We start from the raw sequence: 19,926 nt of genomic DNA, 5'->3' as shown, positions 1-19,926 counted from the left end.
GTTGGATGGGTTGACAGCATCTGGCAAGCCAGAAGACTGTACCGAGCCCCACCATTTGTTTTGACATGGTCTTTTACAGCTGGATGCCATTCCTAATGCCGACCACTCTACAGTGTGGACTTGTATATGTATATACTCTGACTCTGGTAGCATTAGTTCTTTAAGGTCGTTCAATTTTTCTCAACTAATCTATGGACCAAGTGAGTAAACCGATCCATGAATGAACCCATAATAACTATTGGAAACAGCTGTAAGTAGAATTTACTACAATAAAGGAATATGCAATGACCATCTTTTATACATTGTCTTGCATATATATATATATATATGTGTGTGTGTGTGCATGCGTGTGTGTTTATGTATGTATATATGTATGTATCTATATATATATATATATATATATATATATATATATATATATATATATATATATATATATATTTATATATAATATATATATATATAGGTATGTAATGTAAGTCTGTATGTTGGTAAGTAGATATGATATCTCTTACACATTCAAGAATATGACACCTGATGATAATCTGAGATCAAACTGGTCAAAGCATAGTGTTGGTGTAAATATTTACTACTCTGTGAATATGGCCAGTTCTGATCCAATATGTTACTATGTACACATCCAGGAATAAGACACCTGATGATCATAAGAGATGAAACTGGTTGAAATATCATGGAGATAAAAATATTGAAACATATACCCTAAAGTTCAATAGCCTGGTAAATTATAACCATGCTTTAGTTTTTTGTTGATATTGTTGTTGGTGTTGTTGATGGTGTTGTTATAAGTAAAAGAGAAAAAAAATGAGAAAAACAAACAAAAATGACTAAAATAAAAACACACAAAAACACACAAAATAATAAATTGTTAGGTTTTATGATCACAAAAACTGGAAAGTGAGTTCAGGATAGAAAAAGAAGGAAGAAGAAATTAATGAGTTAGGTGACAGGAACTGGAAGTCTAGAAAAAATAATTAGATATTATTAATTAAAGAAAGAAAAAGAAGAATCAAAACACGAATCATTAATTGGAAAATTTAATTGGAGCTTATGTTGTTGTTGCTGTTGTTGTTGAGGTGGGAGCAGGCAGATTGAATATCAAAGGCCTTACAATCATGACCTTCATGTCTGATTTTATTTAGACATAGTGTACCTAGGACTGCATTATCTAATGTATAGAATAGCACTAAATATTAGCAGCTATAACTATTGTCGTTTATCTCCAGGTCAGTCCCGATTCAGTAGACCTATGATCAGAGACGTTCCAACTGTGACCATCCCATCTTTTATTCAGACAAAATGTGTCTAGGACTACATTATCTAATGTATAATATAGTAGTTAGTGCTAGTAGTTATAGCTGTTGCTGTTGTTTATCCCCAGGTCAGTCCTGATCCAGCAGACCTATGATCAAAGATGCTCCAGCTGAGGCCATCACATCTTTTACTCAGACATAATGACTTAGGACTACATTAGTAATTTTTCTTGTTGTTTAACTCAAGGTAAGCTCTAATTGAACATCCTTATGATCATAGCTGCTCCATCTATATCTCAGGTGTCCTGTTGAAGATGTACACACCCACATATATACAAATATATGTTTTTGAATATGACCATCAATATTTTTAAGATGGTAAAGTATCATCTGAGAGAGAGAGAGAGAGGAGTACTTAGCTACTGTTTGTAGCAAATCTAATGTTTCATTTTCTGTCTTCTGCTTTTGGTGGATATTGTTATTGTATGGAATTTTTTATTGTTTTATAAATATTGAATTGATTTTACAATTTAGTTAGGTCAGGTCACATGGGATCCAACAATAACAATCAACATAAAAACCACAGTAAAAAAAAATAAAGTTTGATTAATGGGGGTAAAACACGGGGGGTCAATGGTGGAAAATACTATGGTTAGGGTGAAGTTGGTGGTAATATCTAGACAGAAGGTGCACACACAAAAGGTATAAAAATAAGGGAGGGTATAGTATATATATATATATATATATATATATTTACCCATTACTCATGTTCTCATTCTGAATATATTCGACGCAGTAAATAGTTTCTGCGGATATATTCCTGGAATTAGCACGCCAAAACGAAGACTTTTGAACTTTACCATTAAGCTGTAATTAGCAGAACCATATGCACGCGCACCCATGGCGGTGGGCAACTATGTATACGATTCTGATAATTGCTGCTACATTACAAATCAGGCTGATGAGGAATAGACAAATGGTAAGAATTTGTTAAATCCGAAACCTGGTTCCTGTTTAATAATGATTTTTTTTAGGTGATTTTAAATGTCTTGCCCGCTCACGTTTTTGGTATGCTGCTATATTTCATGTTGAGAACTTTTTAGGTCTTAATAGACACAAAATGTGATCTATTTCTAGCGCATTAATTGTCCACGTTAGTGGTCGACGTTATTTTTAAAATATATATATATATATATATATATATATATATATATATGTATGTATATGTGTTGCATATCTATATAGTCTTTATGATGGCAACATGATGTAAAATGTTGACACATCAAACTTTAGTTCAAAAACAATTCATATTGTTGTAGTGGTATTAGTAGTAGTAATGGTGATTTTAACAATAATAGTAGTGGTGCTAGTAGTAGTAGTAGTAATAGTAGTTGTTGTTTTATTTCTAGTAATAAATAGCTTCTTATTTAGGCATAAGGCTAAAAGTTTTGAAGAAGAGCCTTAGTCGATATTAATTAATCCCAGTACATTACTGGTACATTATTTCATCAACTCTGAAAGGATGAAAGGCAAAGTTGACCGTAACAGGATTTGATCTCAGAATGCTGCTAAGCATTTTGTCTGGTGTTCTAACGATTTTGCCATCCTGTTGCTTTAGACTAATAAAGTTTTTTCGCTTTTCTCAGATAAAGAGCACTGTTAAAATGCATTCCTGGTGCTCATTAAATTTTGTATAGTCTTTACTTGATTTTCAATTAGTAATTTTCTAATGAATAAATATCTTTATAAAAACCTTTTTTTATTGAAATGTTTTTATCCAAATTTTCCTGTGCAGTAATTTTCATATAATTAATTAATCAGTACTTTATCTCATTTATAAAAAAATTAGCTTTATTTAAATAAAACTTGGGCCAGTATTTCATTATTAGTTAGTATTAGATATTTATCATTTTAATTAATAACATATATTTGTCTATTAAACAAAACTGAAGCTGTTTTAAATGAAATTCTGAAATATATTTAAATTTTTGCTACAATCTTAGCACCAACTTTCATTTATTATTATTATTATTATTATTATTATTATTATTATTATTATTATTATTATTATTATTTTGACTAATTAAATATATTTCTTAAATGAAAAATGTTCCAAAGTTTAAATGAAATTTTGAGTAAGTATTTTATCATAATTATTAGTAAATATTTATTATCATTTAGACTGATTATATTTTTTTACTAGAAAACAAATTTCAATGAAATTTTGAATATAAATTTTTCTGTTGCTCAACTCTTTAGCAAGATTTTTTTAATTCACATTATTTTGAATTAATCATACATCATCTTGGGGCTTTGAGATTTCAATGAAGTGATTGTTTACTTTTGCGATGACATTGTGGAGTAAATATGAGAGCTTGGATATGGTCAGCTTGAACGTGAAATGGGTGGAATATTTTGACCAGATATAGTCAGTTTAAATACTAAAGGGTTAACTCATAAAAAGATTTTATTTATTAGAAATAATATTAGATTATATTTTTACCAAATGTCATAACAGTATACACTATAACTTGTTAATTATTAAATTATTGATCTATATTTTAATTAGAACAAAATAATTTTTTACAGAAACACTACACACTAATTATTTTTTTGTTTTGATTAGCTTCACTTTAATAAAATGCACTGCACTGCAAACCAGTTATGGCACACACAAAACACTAAGTGAGTGAAAAATGATCCTAAATGGCACACAAGAGAGGCCACAAGGATCTTCGATCACTAGTGCAGTACACAATATGATTAATTTACCTGGCTGTTTGAATTCGTTGGGGATAATACAACGGACAAAATGAGGATGGGTGCTGTACAAGTTTTTCATAAGTTTGTTCAAAGATTCCTAAAAAGCACAGAAAGAAAGCAAAACAAAAAAATTGATGTTTTTCTCCTCAAATGCTTCTTCTTTTATTTAAAAAAAAAATTGATTAAATTGACTTTGAAGATTTGACTACGACAAACAATCAACACTGTAGTGCACACACACACACACACACACACACACACACACACACATATGTATATGTATACTCAATGTGACAAAAATACAAAGGATGTTGAAGTGTGACAGTAAATGTAGAAAAACATATCAAACTGATCATATGTGTGTATATAAAATGTGTGTATATATATATATATATATATATATATATATATATATATGTATGTATGCATATATATATATATATATATATATATATATATATATGTATGTATGCATATATATATATATATATGTATATATATATTAGTTTAATATATATAATGTATATACATCCGTATGTGTATATATATACATCTTACACACACACACACACACATATAAAATATATGTTGAATACATGCATATTTAGATAAAAATATAAGCATACGTAATTACACACTCACATACACACTTATAAATACTTATATATGTATATTCACTCTTAAAACTTCGTCACTGCTGTTTCAGTAAAACAAATGTTTGCCAAGCCTCATCAGAGAAGTTCTGTATGAACAGACCTTTCTATAAAACACTCTGGACTGGACATCAAGTTTTGTCATAAATGTAGAAACAGGTAAAACGTCATGGTAGCACATATATTACAGTTTATGCATCTGTATCAAAGATATATGCAGATCTAAATGGATACTTCTTTCAAAATAATAATGTCTGTAATTATGTTATGTAGATATATATTTTCATTGCTATGTTGTTAAATACCAAGTCTTTGGATTAGCTTCTGCTATAACCTTAGCAATATTCTATTTCCTTTCTCTGTAATGAGCTGCTGTTGATATAAAAAAAACAGCTTAGAAAATTCAAAATGCCATTAAACTGATTTGTAACAAGGACAGAAGGTCACAAATCTTTGGCAAGGAAATAAAGTCAATCCCCATAGTAACTGGGGTTTATCTTATTGGTCCTTGGAAGGATCAGAAGCACAGTTAAGTTGGCTTCAGGCAAGTAGAATGTGTCAGCAGTCACCAATGGGCTTCAGTGTTTGAAGTAACTATAGGTTTTGAAATTGAATTAAAAGAAAATGTATAATAAAAACAAAAACAACAATTATTTCAATTTTTGTAGAAGTTATGTTGACAAATACCTTGTGGGTAGAAGAGATGGTCTGGAAAGCAGCAGACTTTCCTTTCTTCTTTTTGCCACCAGCACCAGCATCAGCAGCTATAAGAGAGAAGATAAAGAATAGTATTAAATGATGCGTGTGAATATATATATATATTACAATAAAAATTTTATATCTTGTCCAAGACATAAAATTTTTGTTCTAATAATTACTGCTCTATTCTTTAAAGTGTGCTTCTTTCTGATATAAGTTTTTTTTAATAATATATATATATATATATATATATATATATATATATATATATATATATATATATATATATATATGTATATATATATATATATATATATATATATATATATATATATATATATATATATATATATATATATATATATATATAAATTGATGTGTGTATATGTATGTATGTATGTGTGTGTGTGTGTGTGTGTGTGTGTGTGTGTATGCATGTATGAAGTGGAGATGCATGGCTTAGTGGTTAGGGTGTTGGACTTATGGTTGCAAGGTTGTGGTTTTGATTCCTGGACTGGGTGAAGGCTAGTGGGTACGAAAAGTGGCTTGAAACTCACCCTCAGGTGGTGTAAACAGCACTTTCACGACGTGTTCCTTGGAGTTCTGGAGCAAATCAACGACGTTTTCATTGATTGGATCCTTGTTTTTGTCCAACCAACCTTCAATGTTGTAAGACACCTGTAATAATAAGGAAGAAGGGATTATACACATTGATTAGACAAAAAAAAAGAACAAAAAAACAGCAGTATATAAGTGAGCTAATCCCTCACTAATAACTCTGTATATGTATATGTGGCTGATAGTGGTTATGCTATAGGTTAATTATATCATCTCCCCAATGTACTATGGGTGTGTGGAAACAATTGTAGTGATTTTAAATAAAGAACATCATTCAATCAATTTTCTTTGATTCATCTATATATAAATGTGTGTACATGTATGTATATGTGGCTGATAGTGGTTATGCTATAGGTTAATTATATCATCTCCCCAATGTACTATGGGTGTGTGGAAACAATTGTAGTGATTTTAGATAAAGAACATCATTCAATCAATTTTCTTTGATTCATCTATATATAAATGTGTGTACATGTTGTATGTATATCATATAAGAGGACTGCAAAATTGGCTGACAGGACCAAGCTGAGCTGGTACTAAATCAACAAAAGCAATAACAAATAATGATAACAATTACTTACACTGCCAGCATAATGGTGAAGAGCAAAGTGGGCTTCCATTTGACCAGGTTTGGGTGGTTTGGGTTTGCCAAACATTGGGTTCTTGCCAAGATGGTTATCATACAGTTTGTTCTTGAAGGTGGTATCACTGGCTTTGGGGAACATGCACTCTTCCTCAAGAATGGACAAGATACCCATAGGCTGTAAAATAATAATGATGATAATGAAGTCATAATAAGGATAATTTCAGGATCGTAAAGAAAGAGGATGAAGAACAAAGAAAATACAATTCCTTAAAGTTTGAAATAGGAAGAATTTAGAGCATTTGGACAGCAATAATTGGTGTGTTGGGAACAGTAAGCAAAGATATAGACAAATGGCTGAAGTAGATTGGAATAGAATGCCTGGTAGAGCTCCTACAGAAAGTTTGCCTCCTGGGGACAGCAAGGATTATCAGGAGAACTCTAAGCACTTGAAAGACTGCTGAAACATGTGGAATACCTAAAGTTACAGGTAGTAACCTCATACCCACATAAATCCTGCCAGGAATAAGACCAAACCTGAGCTTTGTTTCAATAATAAAACAATAATAATTACTACAACTACCTGTCATCCCAGTAGTTGTAGGGGCACTGGGAGCATTAACAACCAGATTTGAGAAATTTGCTGGAGAAATTGGGATTGACATGAGGATAGAACATGCTCAGCAAACTGCTTTATTGGGGACAGCAGGATTTTGAGATTAGTACTTGGGAGTTAAGTATCGTGGAAAGAGAGCCTGTGAGACTTTTGACAATATGTTGCTGTCTGCTCTTATGGAATTAACCAGAGCAAGTGAAATTAAGAGTTCTGAGGAGTGAAATGGAAATAATAATAATGATAATAATAAGAAGAATCCTTTCTACTATAGGCACAAAGCCTGATATTTTGGGAAAGGGACTAATTGATTACATGTGCTTGACTGGTCCTTATTTTATTGACTCTAAAAGGATAAAAGGTAATGGCGATATTTGAATTCTGTCAAATAATCTACATTAATTATAATATAATATGATTTAATATAAACAGAACTCAAGATTTCTTTGTTTATAGGTAATAGTTTGCATGTGTTTTTGAATGGCCAATATGTGTCTTCCATGTTTTATTCTCAACACATGACCTCAAGTCAAAACATTTGCCAGACAAGTACATCTCAGAAATGCACACATATATATATTCAAGCAAGTGCAAATTGAAAGAAAAGCTTGCAAAATTTTCTTACCTTTTCAATGAGATCAATACAGGCCTGCAGATCAAGACCAAAATCAATAAATTCCCAGACAATTCCTTCTTTCTTGTATTCTTCCTGTTCCAGTACGAACATGTGATGGTTGAAGAATTGTTGAAGTCTTTCGTTGGTGTAGTTAATACACAACTGTTCAAAGCTGTTGAACTGTTAAAGGGAAACAGAGAAAATGAAAAAATGGTATTTAGTGAAAAAGTGGAGTTTTTTTGTAGTCATGGGATTTGACCAAAAGCAAAGTTAAGTGAGATGAGGAGAAATGGGCCCAGAAGCTACACAAATGCTTTATTTTTTTGTGAGAAATTTTGTAGTATTTGTGTAAATGTATATGATTACACATACTTCACTTCATGTGTTAATATATTTGCCATCATGTACTAAGTGTGCATGCTTCTTTAGTACACAAGTGTGTGTGAATCTCATGTATGTAGACATATGTACGTTGTTTGATATGCAATCTGACGATTGCAAATACTGTAGTAACAGCATTCATGCCATACTGCTAATGGCATGAATAACCAGCAATGTTCCAACATGAAACATGAGTTGCTGCTTTAGGGACATTGTGTATTGTATAAAGGTTCTATATGTGTGTGTTTGTATGCATATATTTGAATATGTATTGGTACCAGTAGTAGTTTTTTATTGACCTCAGCATAAAAAATGGATGAGAAGCAAGAAGATGCAAAAGACAGTGTGTGTCATGGATATATATTAATTTAGAATACTCACGTCAAAGATCTCAAAACCGGCAATATCCAGTACACCAATGAAGAACTGTCTCTTTGTTTTGGTATCCAGTGTGTGGTTGACACGTTTTACCAGCCAGTTGAACATACGATCATACAAGGACTTGGCCAAGGCAGAGATGGAGTTCATAACCTAAGAAAAGATAAACGATAGATGTGAAGAAAAGATTTTTTAACTGTTCTGATATGAAACAAGCAAATGGAAAGACAAAGAGACAAACAGACAGACAAACAAGATGGAGATTGTATGGAGATTGTATACAAACAAGATGGAGATTGTATATGTTGCAAAATTTGTGAAAAAATATGCTATAATTTGTTTTGCGTTTATGACTTTGCTACTGGTCCAGGTTTGATAGGACAAATCTATAATCAAAGACTTTCCAACTGTGACTAACCCGTCTATAATTTAGACATGGAGTATCTATAACTCGTTACCTAATGTATAGCATGATAGTAAGTATTATTGGCTACAGTTGTTGTTTATTTCCATGTCAGTCCTGATGTACATTATCTGATATATACATATATAGTATAACAGTTAAAATTAATGGTTTTAGTAGCTGCTGTTTAACCCCAGACCACTCCTGATTCAACAAACCTATGATCAAAGAAGTTTAAGCCATGAACAATGTGTCTTGGACTACTTCATTCAATATTTCCTTCCTTTTTCAGGTCAAAATGTGATTTGAGATTTGGCTGCTATGTTTAGGAAGTATAAGGACGACAATGTAGAACATTCATCTCATACGTTATTTAATCTCTGATTAATTATAACTGAGATGGCCTATGGTCTAAGACATTCCATTTGTGATCATCCCATTTTTTATTTTCTCTTTCAAATATGTACATCTTTGTAATATGGTGCAATTTGTCACAAAGAAAGTTTGGATGCTATTTCTTACGGATAAAGCAAGTAATTTATTATGCTTATATAACATAGGTGTTATTGATGTTGTTTTGTACATACCTGGTTCTTGTTACGGCCCTGTGTGACGTATTCTGTGCCGACCTTGATCTTGGGTTTAAGCAAGCATTTCAGCAAGTCACCAGCGTTGACACCCAACAAGAAAGCAACCTTTTCAGCCTCTGTGAACAGAAGATGAAGGGAAAAAATGAAATTAGTATACTTGTAAAGTTTTCAATGCTTAGAAACTGAAAAACCTCTAACTAGAATTAATTCACAATTGCTAACCATCATGTTTGACATGTTAAACTACCATGGCCTGTTACAGGAACTTACAGTTGACACCATGTATTTCATGTAGTCACACTACATATTGTTTAATTACAAGAAAATGTTGATTTTTTTTGCACTTTTTACAATATTTCATAATTAAACTTTAGCATTCATGTTATTTAAATATCCTTGAAACCATGTCAAAGATACAAAATAAAATATTTTCTCAAATTATGAAAATGTACCACTGGTGGTCCTTATGGCAACTGAGTGAAGTTTGTGATGAACCACCAGTGGTACATGTAACAGTTAACATATTAATACAGATACTTAAATCTGATAATGGAATATTTCTGTTCTCCTACCTTCACTGTATGTTAACTAAGTAATGTATAAGTTTAAAAGTTCAATGTAAAGCAAAGAGAAGTCTTACCAGCGGTTCCATCAGCTTCAGCCTGTTCACCTCTTTGTTTAAATTTCATCTCACCCAAGTGGAGAATACAACCAGTACACTTGTACATGGACATTTTCTCTTCATCAGTGAAGCCCAACACATCAAAGGCAGTCTGGGGAAAGTGAAGAGCATATAGATTAGATAGATATGGATAGATGGCAGATTGATGGATAGGTAGATAGATGGGCAGATGAATTAAATTGATAAATAAGTAAAATTAAATTTTTTGTTTTTCTTTTTCATTATAGATACTTAACACTTGTGTCATATAGCCAACTGGAAACGGTGTTTCCTGGGGCTAAATAGCAGTAGCATTCTTCCCTTTCTTGGGATTGCCACATTAAGTTGGCAACAAACCACCACATTATGGATATTGTTTTATAGCTATAAGTTGTCACTGTTTGTTAACTCTTATGTTGTTACTTGTAGTTATAAGCGTGTAGGTTCCCAGGTAGTGTTTATAGCTTTAACACTGTAGACACCACCAGATTGAGTGGTACTGCTCAAGTGTTGAAACTATAATGATATCCATTTGGGCAGCCAATGGTGGGAATGCACATACGTTCAATTGCAAGTTTCTTATATCTAAGTCTCATTATTCTGGGTTGTACTTCATTCTTGTAAAAGGGAAAGTGTTTTATGGATTCATAGTTTGTGGGGATTGCTTACTTTGGTATTGTTCAGTTTTCTTCAAAAGTAACTTAATTAGGTTTAGACAATGCTTAGACATTGGTGTCTAGTTTTGGGCAGTTCTGTGATGTGGTGAGAGAGAGAGGGAGGGAGAGAGAGAGGGAGGGAGAGAGAGAGGGAGGGAGAGAGAGAGGGAGGGAGAGAGAGAGGGAGGGAGAGAGAAAAAGGTTTGTATGATAAGTAAAGGGTTCTGTGATATGAAATTTGGAATGGAAACAAAAGAAAAGAGACCAACTTACATCAGTGAGCATCATTTCAGCATCATCATCAATACCATCAACAGTGAGAGTACCCTGGTTGATGAAACTGTAAAGACCGGGGTCTTGGGCACACAACATCTTTTCTGTGGAAGTACACAAAAGAAGATGGATAAAGTTTGGTATTTATTGCAAGTAGATGGGGCTGGGCTATCAAGAAATTTGCTTGGGAACTATAGTTTCTAGTACTAGCGACTCTATAACAATCTTGTTCCTGTCATTTTGTGTATGGATGGCATAACTATAAAACCACAATTTTTGAAAGCTAGGAGAAAATGTTTGTTACAGCCAGATCATACATATTTTGAGCAGAGGTCCTTAGTTGTGATCGAAATTTCCCCTTTCAAATGGACTTAAAGTATGGCTCCATGTTTAGTAATCTCTTCCCACTTTCATATGAATTAAAATCACCCAGAACAAGTTATTTGAATTTCTTAATCTAATTCTGCTCTTTTGTCATACAGGAGGCCAACACTAAAACATCATCCAGGCTCATCTCATGTTTATGAATACTAAAAACATCATCTAGAGTCAATCTCAGGTTTATAATCTCTAAAACACCATCCAGGGTTAGTGTCATGTGTTCTTTAATCTATTGGATGTACAAGAAACAGAAAGCAGTGCATTTTGCACACCTATTTTAATGATATTGATACAGAAACAAAATAGTTATCAACAAAAAAATGGAAGTACCAAGTCATTTCTAAATGGATGAAACACAGGGCTAGCTACAAGTTGACTCAAACACATGAATGCTTTTCTTTCAAGCAATTTTGACTGTTGAAAGAACGGTAACAGAACCAGAGTGTAGATTAGATTCTGGCCCATTTTGAAAAATAGATATAACAGTATTGACTAGAATATAATGTTGGTTCTGTTGGATGGTGAAAGCTGATTCAGTGTTAGACAACAATATGTATGATAACCATTACTACCAAGGTACCTAGGAGTTCATACAACAAATAGAGTCACTTACCAATGACATCTGGGAAGGTAGGTGTAAGGAGCTGATAGAAAATATGGTAGTTCCTCTCAACAGTTTGTTGGAAGGTGACACGAGATTTTTCCAAAAGGTCTGTAAAAGATAGAATTATAAAGCTTGGAAAAATGGACGTCAGATGATGATGATGATGACAGTGAGAGAGAGAGAGAGAGTGAGAGGGAGAGATACATTGTATATATGTATGTGTGTTTATATATAAACATATGTGCATGTGTGTGTGTGTATATATGTATATATATTTATGTATACACACACACACACACACAGGTATGTCTATGCAAACAGAGGAAATAGAACTCAAAATATGAGTATATGCATCCGTTTATTAATATTTTGCAGAAGTAACAGAGTGACTCAAGATCTGAGAGTTTCATGTATCAATAAGTGTCAATGCACAAAATGCTTGGCCCTGGCTTACTCCATTACTTCTGCTAAATATTAATATATATATATATATATATATATATATATATATATATATATGAATTTAAATAATAAGGGTGAAAAATTGAATATTGATTTGATTAATATCAATTTAAAACCAGTGGCCTAGCATATTGAAAAATCTGAAGATTCAGAAAAATTATTTCTCAGTGGTCAGACCGTAGGTGGTCTTCTTCTAGCATAATGGACGTCCACTTAGTGGTCATCCCTCTTATATATATATATATATATATATATATATATATATATATATATAGAGAGAGAGAGAGAGAGAGAGAGAGTGAAGGTGGGTGGTCTAGTGGTTAGGATGTCACACTCATGATTGCTTGATCATAGGTTTGATTCCAGAACCAGGCAGTGCATTGTGTTCTTGAGCAAAACACTTCATTTCATGTTGCTCTGTCGACATCTGATGTGTGGCACACTTGTGCACCTGTACAGGCAATGTGGATTTGATGGAGGGAGGGAGCTTAATGTACAGCACGTGCATTTGATTACTACAAAGAAATCATTTGTGCAGGTCGTTCACCAAGGACTGAACACTCATATATCTTCTTTGACAGGAGAGTCCATCATATACATATTATGTGTGTGTGTGTGTGTGTGTGTGTGTGAGTGTGTGTGTGTGTGTGTGTAGATCGATAGTTAAAGTTAGTATTAATATATTGACATCATTGAGTAAGTTCACTCAACAATTGATGTTTATGATGAGGAAGAAGAAGATGACAATTGTGAAAAGATGAGGCTGATTGTAATAGCGATGACAAATATTGTTCACTTACAAGTCTCAATGTCAGCACCAGCAATTTTACCCTGGGTTCCGAAATGGATACGGATGAATTTACCCTATAAGTTTGTAGAGGAAGCAAAATATAACAGCAATTAATCACCAGAATGGTAATTAATAGAAAGGAAAAAAAACAAACCTACTCTTCTTTTTTTTATTATTCTATATATTAACTGATATATTTTAGTTATATAACAAAGCTAATTAAAGGTTGGTTTATTCTATCAATATCATAGTTAATGATAATTATTAATTTCTTTAAGGTTACTATTACCTTTTAATTGATTATATTTTATCTTTTCGAGCGAGATCGTTGCCAGTGCCCCTGGACTGGCTTGTGCGGGTGGCACATAAAAGACACCATTTCGAGCGTGGCCGTTTTCGTGCGGGTGACACGTAAAAGCACCCACTACACTCTCTGAGTGGTTGGCGTTAGGAAGGGCATCCAGCTGTAGAAACTCTGCCAAATTAGACTGGAGCCTGGTGTTGCCATCCGGTTTCACCAGTCCTCAGTCAAATCGTCCAACCCATGCTAGCATGGAAAGCGGACGTTAAACGATGATGATGATGATGATGATTGTTTCTACTGAGACTTAGGCCATTAAAAATGTGTCTTTGTCTATAGCAGTACAAAAGATGTTCTATTACAGGCAAACCTGTACAATTTTTAACCTGTACATGTCTCTTTCTCAGTAATTGAGGCTAAATGTCAATACCTGCTAAAACAGTGGACAAGAGGTGGTGCTCTCAGAAATCAGCTATTAAGCATATCAAGCACACATATCCAGAATTTACGACTGGAATTAACTCAGCGAGCACAAGCATTTAAGAGCTCGAAATTTGAGTCCCACTGATATTTAACTAGACAGTAAATCATTAAATGGCTCATCAATTTGTCTTTGAATCAAGACATTCTATGAGAATCCTTGTTCACCAATATATTATACATAATAATTCAAAACAGAAATCTAACTTTAAATTGTTATAAAACATTTTATAATTATTGAATTATCAAACTTTTTCTTAAATTTCTTTACACTTATCTTTTTTAACAAAAAATAAGTAGATAAAATTATTTAAATTTTCAATTTAGAAACAAATATATTTTTTTAAATTGTTAGTTTTTTGCTTAAATTAGAATTATCAATAGTAAAATATATATTTACAATTATTGTCATTAGTGTTATTGTCATTAACATAGTATCTATCACTTTTAGAAAAAAGTATAATTGTTAATATTTTCATTATTAATATTCAGTATTTTTTTAATAAAACCATCAGTATTAGAGAAAACAAATAATAATAACAACAATTTGCTGCTGTTATTATTATTATTATTATTATTATTATTATTATTATTATTATTATTATTATTATTATTATTATTATTATTATTGTTATTATCATAATTATTATTGTTAACATATGATTACGTTCGTTATCAAATATTACAATATCAAAATTATTATTATTGTTTTTAATGCTAGAAACAGTTATGATTATTATTATCCTGATTGTGATTGTTATTATTATTATTATTATTATTATTATTATTATTATTAATTTTTACTAATTTAAATAGCAGAGATGTTACTCTGAAGTTTTGTGAGAACATGTCTCCTCATATCTCAAAAAATCTTTATTGAGATTTGTATAGATGGCATATTTTTTGTAAGTGCGCAATACAGATCTCAATGCTATCATCTTTATTATTATTATTATCATTATTATTATTATTATTATTATTATCATTATTATTATTATTATTATTATTATTATTATTATTATTATTATTATTATTATTATTATCATCATCATCTTCATCATAGTTATTATTAACCAGTTCAGGGTATGTGCCATTTACCCTACTAGAGCCTCTTGTAACTCTAATGTAGGTTAGATTTGATGATAACAATTGCTTCTTTTCTACACCATGCACTGTTTTTTTTTTTTTTGCACGCGGTATGGACGCTTCCAAGGAGAGTCACTTGCAAACTTCACCTGTGGCAGATTTCCCAAGCAATTCTTTCATTCATGTTTTCCCAATATATTTTGCAAACACTAGCATTTCTAGAACAATTGAGACTGTTCTTGCAATTATGTTCCACATTCTTGCTATTCCGATTTTCAGGTCTTTGTAAATAAGACCTGAGTCTCATAATAGATCAGAAACAGGAAAAAAAAAAACAGAATATGTTCTAATTTTTTTTACCTTCACTATTTCAGGTTCTGTAAAATGCATTCTTACCAGTAAAAGAGTGGTGTCAATCAAATCAAATGTTTTCCCTCTCTCCCACACTAACCCACAAGCCTATACAAATATATGGCTTTGGTTGTCAGTTAAAAACCAACAATCATTCTTCATGTAGGTGCCTATATTTTCTTGTACTATTTATTTATATTTATATTTTAATTTAGAAAAAAATATATTCGTCTAATTAGTTAAGTAGTTTAAAAAATTAAATAAAATGTTAATTTATATTTTTATATTATATAATCTAGTTGGTTAATCATTAAATATTACATCAATTGTTAATTCATAAAAAATGGTTTATTTGTATCTAATTGGTTAATTTAATAAAAAAACATTACTAAATAAAATGTTAATCTATTTTCTAAAATAATTTTCATCAAATTGATTAATTAAAAAATATTACAGTAAGATGTTAATTCATTTGTTTAATAAATATTTTCATTTAATATAGAAAAATTATTTTTTCATGAATTAGTTAATTTATTTGTAATAAAAATCAAGTGTTGATTAATATTTTCATTTGATTGGTTAATTTAAATGAGTTAATCTATTTTATTTTAATATTAAGTATTTGAAAAAATATTTAAATAAATATTTTTTCAAAACATTTATTAAAGATATTCAGTCAAATGTGATTTGATTTTTTTGTTCAATATGTTTGATAACAATTTACCATCGTTATCAAGGTCTCAATAAGAAAAATTCAAAGTGGGAGGGGAAGTTAATTAATTACTAATTAATATATATATAATACATATATATATATAAATATATTTGAGTATATATCACATATATGCATGTAAATATATATATACATATTATGTATTAACCAGTAATTCATTTTTTAAAATCATTATTCATTGTTTTTCAGTCTGTTAATTTCTCGATAAATCTTAGTAATTATTTGGTCATTTAGGTTATTACTTTTGATTAGTTAATTAATTGTACTTTATATGTGAAATTCAAAATAAAACAGATGAGGTTGATTTGTACAATTCGAGGAAATTTTTGTTAAATCATCATCATCATCATTTTTATATTTTTTATTACTGTTATTATAATTATTGGTATATTATTATTAATATTAATATTAATATTGTTATTGTTTGACGTTGTTGCTGATGAATGATTTTACATTAGGGAGTAGGCAGGATATTTAAAACATTGGGTCTGATGATTTTTTAATGTAAAAAAACAGGTTTATTACCAAGTCTTGGAATTACCTAAAAGACTAATTAATAATATTAAATATATAGTTTACAGATATATATACATACATATATATATATATATATATATATATATATATATATATATATATATATATATATATATATATATATGATGTTTATTTTTTATTTATAACAATAGACTATTTAAATGCTTGCTGTGCAAAATTGGTTGCATCACCGGATTTTTTTCTCTCCCCATATTATCCAGTATAGTACGTAACACTCTTGGATAGTTTGAAAATATATAGTACATAATGCCATATATATATATATATACATATATATATATATATATATATATATATATATATATATATGATGTTTATTTTTTATTTATAACAATAGACTATTTAAATGCTTGCTGTGCAAAATTGGTTGCACCACCGGATTTTTTTCTCTCCCCATATTATCCAGTATAGTACGTAACACTCTTGGATAGTTTGAAAATATATAGTACATAATGCCATATATATATATATATATATATATATATATATATATATATATATATATATATATGATGTTTATTTTTTATTTATAACAATAGACTATTTAAATGCTTGCTGTGCAAAATTGGTTGCATCACCGGATTTTTTTCTCTCCCCATATTATCCAGTATAGTACGTAACACTCTTGGATAGTTTGAAAATATATAGTACATAATGCCATATATATATATATATATATATATATATATATATATATATATGTATGTATGTAAGTATGATATATGTTTCTTAACATATATCAATCAAGTTTTATTGTTTGTAAAAAAACGAAAAGATACATTTTTCAAGAGCTCTTTGTAATCAAAATCTTTGGCCATGTATACGTATATATATACAAATATATACGTTTTCAAAGAAAAAACACAAAAATAAAATGTTAAAAGATACAAATTACGTGATTAAGTAGTGAAGGTCTTTGTGGGAAGGTAAAGTGTAGCATGCAAGTTAGATAAAAGGTGTCTACTGTGGTTATTTATTATTTGCTATAAATTGTTATTGTTATTTATTAAGATTGTGGCTGAGAAGGAATTTACCTTGTTTAGCACTAATCTGCCTTATGATAACAAGAAATCTCTAATGTTTAAAGTATTTTGATTATTTAATTACATTCTACCTGAATTTTATGAAAGAATATTGTTTTGTTCAGTTATTTTTGCAAACAGCCTGATTAATTATGACTGACGTTTGGTGTTTTATTAAATTTTTTAAAATTCGTCATTATGTTCAGAAATTTACTGAAACATATCAACACTGTGTTACATTATAAATTTGATAATAAAAAAGTTTTTTTTTTAAAGATAGTTAAGTTAGTTTTAACATATTTAACATTGTAAGCATTGAAAGATAAATACAACTAGCTATAAAGTATTCATTTATCTGGTTTTAAGCCTTCCCAACAAGTGTAGTAGACCATGTATACATGTTGAAGGCATATTTCTTGTTAGGCTTCTTCAGCACAGTGGAAACTTCAACATAATCATTTGAATCAGAGATGAGAAAATATAAATGTACATAAGTTGGAGTAATAATAAGCATAATTCATATCTGTGAAATTTATTCCTATATCTATCTATACATATATACATAAATACATATGCATATATATGTATGTATATACGTTTGGGTGTATATATTTATACGTAAATGCCACTAGAGAAAATACAAATTTACAGCTGAATTACTTCTTGCTTCATAGTAGTTACAGTGCATACTTTAAGATTTAAACACATTTCAATACTTATATATTAAAAACTCATCTTTTGAAGGGGGAGTGAAATACGGTTATTATTATGGTTAGTTTATATTTAATCATTGTTAATAAAAATTGTTAATTATTATGAATTTCAGTGTAGTTTTTAAAACATTAACTAGAGTTGTTGAGAACTTTTTTCCTTTGTTATAACATGTTACATAAAGTATCATTTGGGGAGTTGCTTTGCTTGCTTACAGATACTATTTTTATTTTCATCATCTTCTAAATGTCTGTTGAATAGTTTAATATTTGTTATTGCTTTTGTTACTAATATTTTGATTAAATAAAAGATAAAAAGCATTCCAGCTGCAGCTGACCACCTTATCTCTTATTCAAACAGTATATCTGGGGTTATATTATCTAGTAGTGGCTATAGTTATTGTTGTTTAACACCAGTTCAATTCTGGTCAAACAGATCTATATACAAAGCTTTGACCAGCTTATATTTATTTTAGGCATTTTGTGTCTCGGGCTGCATTATCAAATGTTTTCCTGAGTTTTTCAGTATGGCACACATTGATTTCAAGGAAATTTAGTTGCTATATATATATATGAGCAGCCACATATAAGCCACTTTGCTGTCTCAGGTAGATGCAATTTGTAGAACCACTAGTGTTTATGGCTAATGCAGCAAGACAGATTGTTCTCATTAAAACCTTTGTGTTGCCTGGTTCAAATCTCAATGTGGCACCATTACTATCCTATGATACCAAAACTGCTAAAGGAATACTAATTACAGAATTCATTTATGATTGTCTTCCATGCTGTGTGTGTGTGTGTGCGTGTGCATGTGCGCACATTGTATATATGCATACAATGACAGTTCTGAATGTTTGACTACATTCTAACCTGCCACCTGTCTGTATCTTAATGGTCATTGTTATATGGATATATGCATGCATGCATAACTTAAACAACTGTCAGTCCCATAAACTAAACCACCAACCATCCTCACTCCTCCCCTTCCATTTTAATGTCTTTTTTCTGTCTGTCTCTTTTCCCCATTCAGAATGCCAATTGCATGCATATGTGTGTGTGTGTGTGTGTGTGTTATATTTTGGTGGAAAACGATATCCACAAATGAATTCTGAATTTAAAGACTGCAGCCATTTTGCTATAGATATATAATAATAAATATGAGGCACAACACCTCTGTTCAGGCTATGTCATGGAATGCCAAAATAGCAGAGAAACAGAAATTTGATGGAGTTGGGCAACTTTCATCTATTCAGTATTTCAAACGATTGGACTCAGAAGATGACAAAATGA

At 30.5% G+C, this 19,926-nt stretch overlaps 1 protein-coding gene across 50 annotated transcripts in view; it reads right to left on the bottom strand.

Annotated features, from left to right (window-relative positions):
• Nucleotides 1-19,926, bottom strand: part of LOC106872354 (uncharacterized) — a 99,135-nt gene that overhangs the window by 46,108 nt on the left and 33,101 nt on the right. For 42 of the 50 annotated variants that reach the window (XR_016238988.1, XR_016238986.1, XR_016238987.1 and 39 more), the window contains 11 exons: nucleotides 13,406-13,469; nucleotides 12,153-12,251; nucleotides 11,159-11,262; nucleotides 10,209-10,341; nucleotides 9,566-9,684; nucleotides 8,579-8,728; nucleotides 7,826-7,996; nucleotides 6,586-6,765; nucleotides 5,944-6,064; nucleotides 5,375-5,451; nucleotides 4,044-4,131 (listed from right to left, as the gene is read on the bottom strand). Coding sequence is in view for 28 of the 50 variants with exons in the window: in XM_089345488.1 (XP_089201614.1) it covers nucleotides 4,044-4,131; nucleotides 5,375-5,451; nucleotides 5,944-6,064; nucleotides 6,586-6,765; nucleotides 7,826-7,996; nucleotides 8,579-8,728; nucleotides 9,566-9,684; nucleotides 10,209-10,341; nucleotides 11,159-11,262; nucleotides 12,153-12,251; nucleotides 13,406-13,469 (1,306 nt within the window). In the remaining 22 variants the exon portion in view is untranslated. The remainder of the gene's footprint in view (nucleotides 1-4,043; nucleotides 4,132-5,374; nucleotides 5,452-5,943; nucleotides 6,065-6,585; nucleotides 6,766-7,825; nucleotides 7,997-8,578; nucleotides 8,729-9,565; nucleotides 9,685-10,208; nucleotides 10,342-11,158; nucleotides 11,263-12,152; nucleotides 12,252-13,405; nucleotides 13,470-19,926) is intronic. The other 8 variants (XR_016239000.1, XR_016238999.1, XR_016239004.1 and 5 more) reach the window with 1 other exon arrangement.

This window comes from Octopus bimaculoides, chromosome 29, assembly GCF_046866305.1.
Source record: "Octopus bimaculoides isolate indiv1 chromosome 29, ASM4686630v1, whole genome shotgun sequence".
Classification (NCBI taxonomy): domain Eukaryota; kingdom Metazoa; phylum Mollusca; class Cephalopoda; order Octopoda; family Octopodidae; genus Octopus; species Octopus bimaculoides.
Note: the sequence above shows the minus strand (reverse complement) of the source record. Positions and strands in the feature narration are given on the sequence as shown.